At 41.9% G+C, this 14299-nt stretch overlaps 1 protein-coding gene across 5 annotated transcripts in view; it reads left to right on the top strand.

Annotated features, from left to right (window-relative positions):
• Positions 1 to 14299, top strand: part of TEX14 (testis expressed 14, intercellular bridge forming factor) — a 639745-nt gene that overhangs the window by 384420 nt on the left and 241026 nt on the right. For all 5 annotated transcript variants that reach the window (XM_040336821.1, XM_040336817.1, XM_040336820.1 and 2 more), the window contains exon 15: positions 9803 to 9873. In XM_040336821.1, coding sequence (XP_040192755.1) covers positions 9803 to 9873 — 71 coding nt within the window. The remainder of the gene's footprint in view (positions 1 to 9802; positions 9874 to 14299) is intronic.

Here is a 14299-nt window from a genome sequence, read left to right as displayed (position 1 = left end):
TAAGACTCCTTATGAAAATAGATGTGATCAGGCCTTGGGAAGGAAGGGAGGAATTTCTGTAATATTTAAATCACTTGCTACTAATGATCAAAAATTACCTCATATGATAGCTTGGGAGAAGGATCTTCAGGTTGATTGGGATTTGAGAGACTGGTATTCTAATTTTAATAGATCCGTGAAGGGCGTTACCAATGTTTCACTTATAGAGGCTAATTTGAAGATATTTACTAGATGGTATCTGGTACTCTTGAAATTGGCCGCTATTTATCCCTCTCTATCACCTTTATGCTTTAGGGGGTGTCGAGGGGTTTTATTCTATGATCCATACATGGTGGGAATGCCCAAAGATACGTGGGTTCTGGAATAAAGTTTTTCATATTATAAGATGAGTCACTGGTTGTAATATTCATCAGTCTTCAGCGATTGCTTTGCTGAATGGACTTATTCCTCAGGCCCATAAGTCTACCAGGAGACTAATATTATTTATCCTAATAGGGGCCAGAATCTCTATAGCGGCTGCTTGGAAAAAACCGACTGTCTCAATATTGTATATGAAACAGAAAGTCACCTGGATAATGGAACAAGAAAAAAGAATTGGCTTAATGTTAGATATGGATAATCAGTTTAATAAAGTTTGGGAACCATGGCTGAAGTACTTAGGAATCTCACATACCATATGAATTTGGTAATACAATTCTCTACTTAGAGCTGTATTCATTTGGCAGGTAGGCTGTCTATCTTTCTTTCTCTTTACTCTTTCATCCTTGCATTCTTTTACTTTTCCTCTTTTTCCTTTTCTTCTTTTCTAATTCCTTTTTCTGGATCTTCCTCTCTTTGATTTACTTTCTTTCTTTATTTTTATTTTTATATATTGTTTAAACAACACAAGGTTATTTCTTTAGACGAATGTGTTATTTATAGTTTAGTTATTTTCTTTTTCTTTCTTTTTGTTATTAGAAAGAGTATACTACTAAATGTGTCATTGTGTAATGCAATGTAATGACTCTTTTTACTATATTGTATCAAATGTACCGTCTTTATTTTGAAAATAAACTTAAACTTGATTGAAAAAAAAAAAATTGGTGTTGTCACTGGAACTTCAATATGGCACCTCATGGCAAAGAACTCTGAGGATTTGAAAAAAATAATTGTTGCTCTACATAAAGATGGCCTAGGCTAAAAGGAGATTGCCAAGACCCTGAAACTGAGCTGCAGCACAGTGGCCATGATCATACAGCGGTTTAACTGGACAGGTTCCACTCAGAACAGGCCTCACCATGGTAGACCAAAGAAGTTGGGAGCATGCACTCAGTGTCATATCCAGAGGTTTTATCTTTGGGAAATGGAGGTGCTGCCAGCATTGCTGCAGAGGTTTAAGGGGTGGGGGTCAGCCTGTCAGTGCTCAGACCATATGCCACCGTACACTTTATCAAATCAGTCTCCGTAGCTGTCATCCCAGAAGGAAGCCTCTTCTAAAGATGATGCACAAGAAAGCCCGCAAACACAGACTAAGGACATGTATTGCTGAAACCATGTCCTGATGTCTGATGAGACCAAAATAAACTTATTTGGTTCAGATGGTATCAAGCTTGTGTGTCGGCAGCCAGGTGAGGACTACAAAGACAAGTGTGTTTTGTCTACAGTCAAGCATGGTGGTGGGAGTGTCATGGTCTGTGTCTGCATGTGTGCTGCTGGCACTGGGGAGCTACAGTTCATTGAGGAAATCATGAATGCCAACATGTACTGTGACATACTAAAACAGAGCATGATCCCCTCTTTTTGGAGACTGGGCCACAGGGCAGTATTCCAACATAACGACCTCAAACACACCTCCAAGACAACCACTGCCTTGCTTAAGAAGCTGAGGGTGGTGATGGATTGGCCGAGCAGGTCACCAGACCTAAACCCTATTGAGCATCTGTGGGGCATCCCTCAAACAGAAGGTGGAAGAGCGCAAGGTCTCTAACATCCACCAGCTCCATGATGTCTTCATGGAGGAGTGGCTCCATTGGCACTCTGTGAAGCTCTGGTGAACTCCATGCCCCAGAGGGTTAAGGCAGAGCTGGAAAAGAATGGTGGCCACACAAAATATTGACACTTTGCACTCAATTTGGACATTTTCTCTTCAGGGTATACGTACTTTTGTTGCCAGTGATTTAGACATTAATGGCTGTGTGTTAAGTTATTTTGAGGGGACAGATTTACACTGTTATACAAGCTGTACACTCACTGCTTTACATTGTAGCAAATTGTAACTTTTTCAGTGTTGTCACATGAAAAGATATAATAAAATATTTACAAAAAATGTCAGGGGTGTACTAACTTTTGTGAGATACTGTGTGTGTGTGTGTGTGTATATATATATATATATATATATATATATATATTGTAAGATTGGGGTTATTAGATTCCAGCGATAGATGCGTTTTCCAGTGAGTATGCCAATCCAGAACTGAGTTTTTAAGGGCCTGGTAGCACACTTTTATTTAAAAGTTCACAAATACAAATAGCAGCCCTCGCAGGGGGGTTCCACCATTCCTGTATCTTGTCAATTCAACAGTTTAGCCTCCTGGCTATTAAACTTTAAGCACACACCTAGCTTATTCTTGCCATCCGGCTGTTTCAGGCCTGTAGCCTAGTTCAGAATTCTGTTCCTCAAACAGTTTCCCAGAGATAAGCTCAAACCTCGCTTTCCTTCTGTCAGCGTCTTGCTGCTCAAGTTCTGTTCCTCAGAACACACGGTTTCCTGGAGTAAAGCACAAACCTAACTTTCTCCAGCCAGAGATGCCGACATGCATCCAGCCTCTGAGTCCTCTCTCTCAGAGGGTTTGGGAGTCACCGGACTCCCAGCACAGACCTCCTGTCTGTGGGGTGGGGGCACTGAGCGATGTTCAGGTCAGAACTATATAGCTGAACACACAGCTGTCCAATTAGTGTGTCTTTTCCTCCAGAATTTGGCGTAAACCAGCCATTTCTCACACAGCACAGAGTCCCACCCTCACAATATATATATATATATATATATTATATATATATATATATATATATATATTAGAGCTTCACGATTCTGGCCAAAATGAGAATCACTATTTTTTTGCTTAGAATAAAGATCACAATTCTCTCATGAAAAATTTGGGCTAACTTTACTGGTTAGTTTTTTTTTTAATTTTTTTTTATTCATTAAAGTAATTTTTAAAAAAAAAATGCATTTGAAAGACTGCTGCGCAAATACAGTGCAACATAAAATATTGCAACAACCACCATTTTATTCTCTAGGGCAGTGATGGCGAACCTTTTTGAGCCCGAGTGCCCAAACTGCAACACAAAACTATATATTTTTTTGAAGTGCCAACACTGCAATTAAACATGAATACCGAGGTTTTGGTTTAGAAAAAACAACTTGTACACTTGTCCAAACTAATTAACAGCTTTTTGCAATGTTTCCCAATGACACCTATAATTAGGCCCAATAACAGCAATGATGGGGCACAATGTTTCCCAATGACACCTATAATTAGGCTCAATAACCGCAATGATGGGGTGCAATGTTTCCCAATGACACCTATAATTAGGCCCAATAACAGCAATGATGGGGCGTAATGTTTCCCAATGACACATATATTTAGGCCCAATAACAGCAATGATGGGGTGCAATGTTTCCCAATTACATCTATAATTAGGCCCAATAACAGCAATGATGGGGCACAATGTTTCCCAATGACACCTATAATGAGGCACATGAACACTAATGAGGGGGGTAATATGTTTCCCAATGACGCCTATATTTAATGAGGCACATGAACAGCAATGTTTCCCAATGACACCTATAATTAGGCCCAATAACAGCAATGATGGGGTGCTATGTTTCCCAATGACACCTATAACTAGGGCCTAATTATAGGTGTCATTGGGAAACATTGAGCCCCATCATTGCTGTTATTGGGCCTAATTATAGGTGTCATTGGGAAACATTGCACCATTGGCTACTGGCAGCAGTGTCCACAGAATACATTCAAAAGTGCTATAGAGTGGGTACTAGGGCTCTTTAATATCTGAAAAAACAGTTGTATCATTTATTTTAACCTACTGCATTGTAGACACAAGAGATTGGCCACTGGTGGAGAATGCTTTGCATGTTCTCTAATAAATGCAAAGTACTCTCTGATTAGACAAGGAGGAAAGCTTGATGTCACTGTCCTGTCTCTCCACCTCGTCCAATCAGAACGCTTTGCATTCAATGAGAAAATGCAAAGTGATCTCTGAAAGGTGCCTTTGCCTTTCACTCGACCTCCTGCATACAGAATGCAGCAGGGCAGCTGCACGCAGGACTGGACCCAGAAGCAAGAGGAGGTCACTATAGTAGCTGTGTTTGACAGTGATTTTCAGCTTTGAGAGTGATCCCGCAGACCAATGTAACTATGTAAAACAATATCCATACTTGGAATTCTTCTGTATTATTTATACACTGGGCCCAATGTCATACTTGTTTGTGTCAAATTAAAACATGTACAGTTGTGCTCATAAGTTTACATACCATGGCAGAATTTATGATTTCTTGGCCATTTTTCAGAAAATATGAATGATAACACAAAAACATTTCTTTCACTCATGGTTAGCGTTTGGCTGAAGCCATTTTTATCAATCAACTGTATTTATTTACTCTTTAAATCATAATGGCAACAAATACTACCCAATAGAACCCTGGTCAAAAGTTTACATACCCTGGTGATTTTGGCATGATAACATGCACACTAGATGACACAAATGGGTTTGAATGGCTATCAGGCCCCTTACACACGACCAAGTTTCTCGGCAGAATTCAGCCAGAAACTCGATCAGAGCCGTATTCTGCTGAGAAACCCGGTCGTGTGTACGCTTTTGGCCGAGGAAGCCAACATGTTCTCTATTTCCTCGTTAGTCAATGGGGAAACTTGGCTCGCCGAGATCCTCGGCGGCTTCACAAGGAACTCGACGAGCAAAACGATGTGTTTTGCCCGTCGAGTTCCTCGGATGTGTGTACGGGGCCTCAGGTGTGTGTGTATAGAAGGTCAATGAGTTTATAGACTCCTGACAGACCCTTGCATCTTTTATCCAGTGCTGCACTGACGTTTCTGGATTCTGGGTCATATGAAAAACAAAAGAATTGTCAAAGGATCTGTGGGAAAAGGTAGTTGAACTGTATAAAACAGGAAAGGGATATAACAAGATATCCAAGAAATTGAGAATGACAATCAGCAGTGTTCAAACTCTAATCAAGAAGTGAAAAATTAGGGGTTCTGTTGAAACCAACCCACGGTCAGGTAGACCAACTAAAATTTCAGCCACAACCGCCATGAAAATTGTTCAAGATGCAAAGAAAAACCCACAAATAATTTCAGGTGAAATACAGGACTCTCTGAAAACATGTGGTGTGGCTGTTTCAAGATGCACAATAAGGAGGCACTTGAAGAAAGACGGGGCTGCATGGTCGAGTCGCATGAAGAAAGCCATTACTACGCAAATGCCACAAAGTATCCCGCTTACAGTATGCCAAACAGCACAGAGACAAGCTTCAATCCTTCTGGCACAGTCATTTGGAGTGATGAGACCAAAATTTAGCTTTTTGGCCACAACCATAAACACTACATTTGGAGAGGATTCAATAAGGCCTATGATGAAAGGTACATCATTCCTACTGTGAAACACTGTGTATCGCTGATATTTTGGGGATGTGTGAGCTACAAAGGCCCAGGAAATTTGGTCAAAATTGTTGGCAAGATGAATGCAGTATGTTATCCAAAAAAACTGGAGGAACATTTGCATTCATCAGCCAGGAAACTACGCATGAGACGTACTTGGACATTCCAACATGACAATGATCCAAAACACAAGGCCAAGTTGACCTGTCATTGGCTACATCATAAAAAAGTGAAGGTTTTGGAGTGTCCATCTCATGCCGCGTACACACGATCATTTTTCGGCATGAAAAAAAGTTTTTTTTTAAAAATGTCATTTAAAATGATTGTATGTGGGCTTAACATAATTTTTCGGTTCTGAAAAACAACAATTTTTTTTTTTTAACATGCTGCATTTTTTAACGATGTTTTAAACAATGTCGTTTTTCGGGTTGTAAAAAATGATCGTGTGTGGGCTAAAATTACGTTAAAAACCCGCGCATGCTCAGAAGCAAGTTATGAGATGGGAGCGCTTGTTCTGGTAAAACTACCGTTCATAATGGAGTAAGTACATTCATCACGCTGTAACAGACAGAAAAGTGCAAATTGTCTTTTACTAACACTAACACATCAGCTAAAGCAGCCCCAAGAGTGGCGTCATCCGCATGGAACTTCCCCTTTATAGTGCCGTTGTACGTGTCGTACGTCACCGCGCTTTGCTAGAGCATTTTTTTAAAACAATGGTGTGTGGGCAAATTCGTTTTAATGATGAAGTTGGAAAAACATCGTTTTTTCTACATGCCGGAAAACTTTTTTTTTCATACCGAAAAATGATCGTGTGTACATGGCATCATTCTCCTGACCTAAATATCATTGAGCCACTCTGGGAGATCTCAAGAAAGTGGCATTTCATGCAAGACAGTCCAGGAACTGGAGGCTTTTTGCCAAAAGGAATGGGCAGTTTTACCATTTGAGAAGATAAAGAGACTCGTCCACAAATACCCCACAAAACACTTTAAGCTGTCATTGATGTTAAAGGGTGCAATACACGGTATTAAGAACTGGGATATGTAAACTTTTGATCAGGGTCATTTGGGTAGTTTATGTTGCCATTATGACTTAAAAAGAGTAAACACAATTGATAATAAATGGCTTCAGCCAAACACTAACCATGAGTGAAAGAAAAGTTTTTGTGTTATCATTCATATTCTCTGAAAAATGGCCAAGAAATCATAAATTCTGCCAGGATATGTAAACTTATGAGAACAACTGTAAAACATGCTTTAGGCCCCTTTGACACTTGTGCGACAAAGTTGCGCGACTTTGCTGCCACTTTTCCACAATTGTAGCAGCGATTTTGCTGTGACTTTGACTCAATTTTGCACGTCTTGAAGCAATGCCTGTGTAATCTAGAGGTCTACCGACCTCAAGTTTTATCAAAGTCGGACCATAGTAGTGCAGGGACTACTTTGAAGTTGCACAGATATGAATGGTTGTCGTTGAAAATCATGGGGTACGACTTGTAATGCGAGATTGCAGTATATGGTATAAACAGTGCAGCGCAAAGGTGAAAAATCAAACTAAATACATAAATATATAATCACAAGTTCATAAAAGAACATGTGAAAAAGAAAAGATGTGTCCATGTGAATAAAAGTCCATATAATAATAATAAATCCAAAGATCCAACTCAGAAGAATCCAAATAGAGTGTAAGTGAAGAGATGACACCAAACTATATCCACCACCAGTGTAAGATGGACTCTCACCTTACAGCTTCGACCCTGCCGGGTCACAAAGCATATCAATTTGAACCAAGGATCAGATTGAAACTTCCATAGGAAACAAATGGCTGAAGATGGCACCACGGATCCAAACCAGATCACTTTCCAGCAATATTGCCACCATGTAATAGGGAAGAAAAAGAAGATCTAATGCTCTCTGGTAGACTTCATTTATTTAGGACAAAATAAGCAAAAATGTACACTCACATGTTAAGACACTCTATACGCCGAGTGTCAGCTGTAACAGCGTGTAGGCATAACAGTCTGCGGTGGCCGTGGGTGACGTCCTGCGTGGCTCCTCCCCCCGGTACGCGTTACGTCCCAGTGGGCGGAACTTCTTCAGCGTGGGGTAAGGGAAAGCACACTGGATTCTTCTGAGTTGGATCTTTGGATTTATTATTATATGGACTTTTATTCACGTGGACACATCTTTTGTTTTTCTTTTTCACATGTTCTTTTATGAACTTGTGATTATATATTTATTTATTTAGTTTTATTTTTCACCTTTGCGCTGCACTGTTTATACCATATAGTCCAATTGGGAATTTTTTATGAATTTGTCCTTAGTGCTGGCTTGCATATATATTAGGTTATTTAATTTATTTATTTTTCCAGCGCTGAATACTTTTTATTATTTATGCGAGATTGCAGTCCCAAGTGTGAAAGCATTTATAATCCCCCAAAAAGTTATATATATAATATATATCTATCTCGTTCTTTTAACTGCTTGCCGACCAGCCGCCGCAGTTATACGGCGGCAGGTCGGCTCTGCTGGGCGAGATCACGTAGCTATACGTCATCTCTCCCAGCAGCCAATCCTCGTTACAGAGCGAGAACTGGGAGCTGTATGTGTAAACACACCGCTCCCGGTCCTGTCAGGGGAGAAATGCCTGATCTCTGTTCATACAATGTATGAACAGCGATCAGTCATTTCCCCCAGTCAGTCAACCCCCCTTTCCCCTTCAGTTAGAACACACCCAGGGAACATACTTAACCCCTTCCTCGCCACCTAGTGTTAACCCCTTCCCTGCCAGTGGCATTTTTATAGTAATCAATGCATTTTTATAGCACTGATCGCTATCAAAATGCCAATGGTCCCAAAAATGTGTCCGAAGTGTCCGCCATAATGTCGCAGTACCGATAAAAATCGCTGATCGGCGCTATTACAAGTAAAACAAAAATATTAATAAAAATGGCATAAAACTATCCCCTATTTTGTAAACGCTATAACTTTTGCGCAAACCAATCAATAAACGCTTATTGCATTTTTTTAAACGAAAAATATGTAGAAATATGTAGAAGAATAAGTATCGGCCTAAACTGACAACTTAATATATTTTTGGGGATATTTATTACAGCAAAAAGTAAAAAATATTATTTATTTATTTTCAAAATTGTCACTCTATTTTTGTTTATAGCGCAAAAAATAAAAACCGCAGAGGTGATCAAATACCACCAAAAGAAAGCTCTATTTGTGGGAAAAAAATGACGCCAATTTAGTTTGGAAGCCACGTCGCACGACCAGGCAATTGTCAGTTAAAGCGACGCAGTGTCGAATCGCAAAAAGTGGCACGGTCATTGACCAGCAATATGGTCCGGGGCTGAAGTGGTTAAAGCATGTTAAATAGCACAGTACTTGTGCCATGTCATTTGTCCCTTTTGTATGATGTGCAATACCTGGCTGATCCTGCCTGTTCCTGTGTCCCCATCTTTGCTGATCACAATAATCAGGGCTCCTGATCCAGGATACCGTGGTCAGATTACGTGCCTCTGTTATCACGCTGTCTGCTCTCTCCACTCTTCTCTGTCACTCCCCCTCCCTCCCTTCCTGTCAGTTCTGGTGCCTGTGTGAGAGCGATCTCCTTCAGCTCCTCCCTCCTACTGCTCTTCCCTGTTTCTTGAAATACCTTGCATGTCCTCTGTTTTATCAAGATCTTAACTACTAGGACTCTAATCTTAAATTCCTTATCTCACAGCGGTCACATGACATTCCTCTGGTGGCCGACTGATTTCTGAGGATTATCTCAGGAAGACTGAGCACAGGAATGTCATTGACAACAAGTTATTGCTGTAAAATAAGGTATTTATGATTTAGAATTAAAAAAACGGACACATAGTACTATAGCTCTTGATAAAACAGAGGGGATGGCAGTGTTTTATCATCCTGACTTTACAATAACTTTAAGAAATTATGTGATCCTTACTAACAGAATGCACCAGTGAGTTCATAGAAGTTGTTATATTTTTTAGTTTGCCAGTAGTGGGATACGTGATTTGCATAATCACTAAAAACTATATTTTTGTCAAAACTGTTTATTTCCTGTGATATGCAGCAGTGATTGATAGTTATTTATTTTTGTTGTAGATTTACACTTGCGTAGCTTCAAATATGTCTGGAAACTCTGAATCTGAAGATGATGCTCTTTTTGGAAAACGGTAGGCACATACAAAATGTTCATACATTTTTCTTCATATTAAAGCAGAATTCTGGGATTTTCGAAAAATCCCCCATTAGTACACCCCACACAAAACACTAAACGGTTATTACATTTGTGAAATTTCTTATCGTTTAAGAGGTATGACTAATTGAATTGTCAGGAAGTCAGCTTTGTGATTCAAAAAAGGCATCATCTTTTCTGGCAGGGAGGATCTCTCTCTAATTATAATCAGCCTACATTTCCCATGAATCCTTGGGATGGGAGTGAATGTGGGAAGAGCACTAGGCTTGTACATGTAATTGTGAACTCGCCCACTTCAACATAAATCACACCCTTCATTCTGCAGCCAGCAAGCCATACATAACACACAGTATGATAGGTTACAATCTTCTAAATACAAAGCATTTTATTATAAATGCATAATAATATAATGAACTAAGTGAAACTCCTGCGCTGTGTTGGATAAACGGGAAAGGGAAGGAGGTGATGGGGGGCCAAGGAGTGAATGTGGACACTGCAGCAAACAAAGAAAAAGTCTGTCCAATACAGACAGTGGATAATAATGAAAAAGGTGTAAGTGTCTGCGCTGTGAATTAAACTAGTGATTGAGTGGGCAAAGGGAAAGGAGGGGGGGGGAGGAAAAGAGTGGGGTGATGTGAACCTGGGAAGTGGAAAACTATACAAACAAAAATGGAAGGGACCTTGATGATGATCTATAGGTGCAGTCCTGACTGGACTGTGTTAAAAGTCCATGGTGTAAATACTCCAGTGAAAAACCATATGGATAATGGAAAAAAATGAAAGTATAAAACTAAAAATGAAGATAAAAATAAAGTATACTGAAAGTCCCAGATTAATCCAAGCAAACAAAAAAAACAGTTCCAGGTGAAGTTGATGAAGTAAGTGAATGGTTAAAAGTGAAAACAGAATCCAAATTCAAGTGGGTGGAAGTGTGCAGTCTAATCGAATCCACAAAACATGCAGCCCACACCATAAGTGATCCTGTCAGCTTACCTCCCAGCTGTCACTTAAAGCCAAAGACAGTTACCAATACTCCAGATTCCTGTTAGGTGGGTGTCACTCTGTATAATCTCGGTGGTTGGTCATACATATAGGAAGAAAGAATATAAGGTGTAACCTGGTCCTCCTATCACATATAAGGAAAGGGTTTTGCCAAGGTGGGTAAGTATACACTTACACTACTTACACAATGTGTAAGGAGAGGGTGCCTATCTCCACGAGCGCCGAGCTCGTCTCTTTAACCTCTCTCCGCCACAGTTCTAATCCCTCAGTATCCTCTGAGCCGATTGCTCGTAGTATGGTGGAAGAAACCGGGGAGGGAGAAGTGAGAGAGGGGGGGCACATCGCGTAAAACGGTACAACAAAAGTTTAATAGAAACACAAAAGTGACGGTAAAAGACTCGCATGGAGCAGTGATGGAACGGTCGCAAATCCATGAGCGCCGCGCTCGTCTGCCGTCCGTCTGGTGCTGCTCCCAATTGGTGCTCTGGTGTCCCAACACCAGAGCACCAATCGGGAGCAGCACCAGACGGACGGCAGACAAGCGCGGCGCTCGTGGATTTGCGACCGTTCCATCACTGCTCCATGTGAGTCTTTTACCGTCACTTTTGTGTTTCTATTAAACTTTTGTTGTACCGTTTTACGTGATGTGCCCCCCCCCTCTCTCACTTCTCCCTCCCCGGTTTCTTCCACCATACTACGAGCAATCGGCTCAGAGGATACTGAGGGATTAGAACTGTGGCGGAGAGAGGTTAAAGAGACGAGCTCGGCGCTCGTGGAGATAGGCACCCTCTCCTTACACATTGTGTAAGTAGTGTAAGTGTATACTTACCCACCTTGGCAAAACCCTTTCCTTATATGTGATAGGAGGACCAGGTTACACCTTATATTCTTTCTTCCTATATGTATGACCAACCACCGAGATTATACATTGTGACACCCACCTAACAGGAATCTGGAGTATTGGTAACTGTCTTTGGCTTTAAGTGACAGCTGGGAGGTAAGCTGACAGGATCACTTATGGTGTGGGCTGCATGTTTTGTGGATTCGATTAGAATGCACACTTCCACCCACTTGAATTTGGATTCTGTTTTCACTTTTAACCATTCACTTACTTCATCAACTTCACCTGGAACTGTTTTTTTTTGTTTGCTTGGATTAATCCGGGACTTTCAGTATACTTTATTTTTATCTTCATTTTTAGTTTTATACTTTCATTTTTTTCCATTATCCATATGGTTTTTCACTGGAGTATTTACACCATGGACTTTTAACACAGTCCAGTCAGGACTGCACCTATAGATCATCATCAAGGTCCCTTCCATTTTTGTTTGTATAGTTTTCCACTTCCCAGGTTCACATCACCCCACTCTTTTCCTTCCCCCCCCCCTCCTTTCCCTTTGCCCACTCAATCACTAGTTTAATTCACAGCGCAGACACTTACACCTTTTCCATAATAATATAATATTAATTTAATGCATTTAATAAATACATTTAAATTAAATTAATATATTGAATGCATTTAATATAAATTCAAACCAGTGCAGATTATCAGTGTGCAATGCGAATGTCAGGGACCACCAGTGCCGCTTGTCAGGGACAACCATGCCAGGGACTACAAGTCAGGGACCACCAGTGCCGCTTGTCAGGGACCACCAGGGCTGCTTGTCAGGGGCCACCAGTGCCGAATGTCAGGGCCCACCATGTCGGGGACCATCATGTCAGGGACCACCAGTGTAAAGCCGGCATCATGAAAAATCACTTGTATGGCGCAGTGGGGATCTCCAGTGTGTCAGGTAATGTATGTGAGAACACTGTTCACTGATGCCCTGTCCCCTGCTGTTATGATTCACAGCATACTGTTCCTATAACGGCGGGAGATCAGCAATCAGTGTTTTCATAACAATACATTACACAATGGGAGATCCCCGCTGTGTCATACAAGTAATTACTGATAAAAATCCACTCTCTGCACAAGGGGGGGGGGATGCGGAGTGGAGGGGCAAATTGCTGGCAGGAGCAGAGGAAGAGGAGGAGAAAACCTCCTCCATGGGTGGCACAGACCAGGGGTTGTGAGACTATTTTGCCCAGACTTCTGCTTTAAAGCATATTTAAACCCCCAAAAAAGACTGTTATATAATGCAGCTTACCAGTCCTTAAAGCAGAACTTCACACAAAAGGGTAAGTTCTGCTTTAAAGACCTCCTCTTTAACATTTGCCACACTTTTTGGGGGCTGTAGGCACCTGGTTTTGACAGGTACTGCTCCTATGTTTGCTCGGAATGGCTAGGCAGATGTTCTCAAACCCTTGCCCTCCTCTGCAGGCCATTCACATTGCACAGCTTGCAGCTGGCTGTGAACTTGCAAGCTGTCACAGCCTGGTGCCCACAGTTAAGATGCCGGAGACCGAAGACCGGTGAAAAACAGGATGGGTGAGCACAGCACTGGATCCCGGTACAGGTGAGTGTCTATTAATTTACTTAACTACTTTATCAGGACATCACAACAGAAAGCGGATAGGACTACAGGACTCCTCCCTTCTGCTATTGTCTATAATATAGAGGCACATGACAATGCAGCTGATATGAGTCAGCGCAGGCAGAGGGCACAGAAAGTTGTGAGCTTACAAGATTTCGGGCAAGATCAACAGGCATTTTTTTTACTTTTCAAATGGATGAAACAAAAAGCGTTCAGGTGTATATGTAAAGCAGAGTTCCGCCGAAAATAAATAAATGTGGCAGCTGCTGCCTTTTAAAAGAAGGACACTTTCCTGTCCAGGGCGCCTGCGATGTCTTCACCCGAAGCCGACCCATTCTTTCGGCTCCCGGGTGCAGGCGCTGGTATCTTCAGTAAGGGAATCAGGAAGTGAAGCCTTGCGGCTTCACAGCCTGGTTTCCTACTTCACAGCCTGGCATCCTGACTGGTCCCTGCTGTCTTCTGTGACCTGTGTGTCTCCCAGAAGATAGCTAGGGGAACGGAGGAGGGGCCGGACATGTCGTAGATAGCCGCGGATTCTACAGCGATCTATCGCCGGAAGTGGGAGCAAATACCTACATTAGACATGTATCTGCTCCCCCCTTCCCCCTGAAAGGTGGCAGATGTGACACTGGTGGGGGGGGGGGATCCATACAGGGAGCCGGACTATGGATTTCATAGGTTTTGAAGCACGTGATTAGAACAAGGGCTGTGCTGGAGGACACCAGAGCTGAAGGAGCAGAGAGGAGGTGAAGAGGAGCCGCAGCCTGCCACCATCCGCCGTGCTGGAGGACACCGAAGGAGATGGAGAATACACCGGAGCTGCAGGCCGCCATCCACCCCCCGCCACCTAGATGGGGTAAGTGCCGGACTGACCAGCAGACAGTGACCAAAGGGGGGTGCGGTGGTTAGTGCCGCCCCCCCCCCCCC

This window comes from Rana temporaria, chromosome 2, assembly GCF_905171775.1.
Source record: "Rana temporaria chromosome 2, aRanTem1.1, whole genome shotgun sequence".
Classification (NCBI taxonomy): Eukaryota; Metazoa; Chordata; class Amphibia; order Anura; family Ranidae; genus Rana; species Rana temporaria.
Note: the sequence above shows the minus strand (reverse complement) of the source record. Positions and strands in the feature narration are given on the sequence as shown.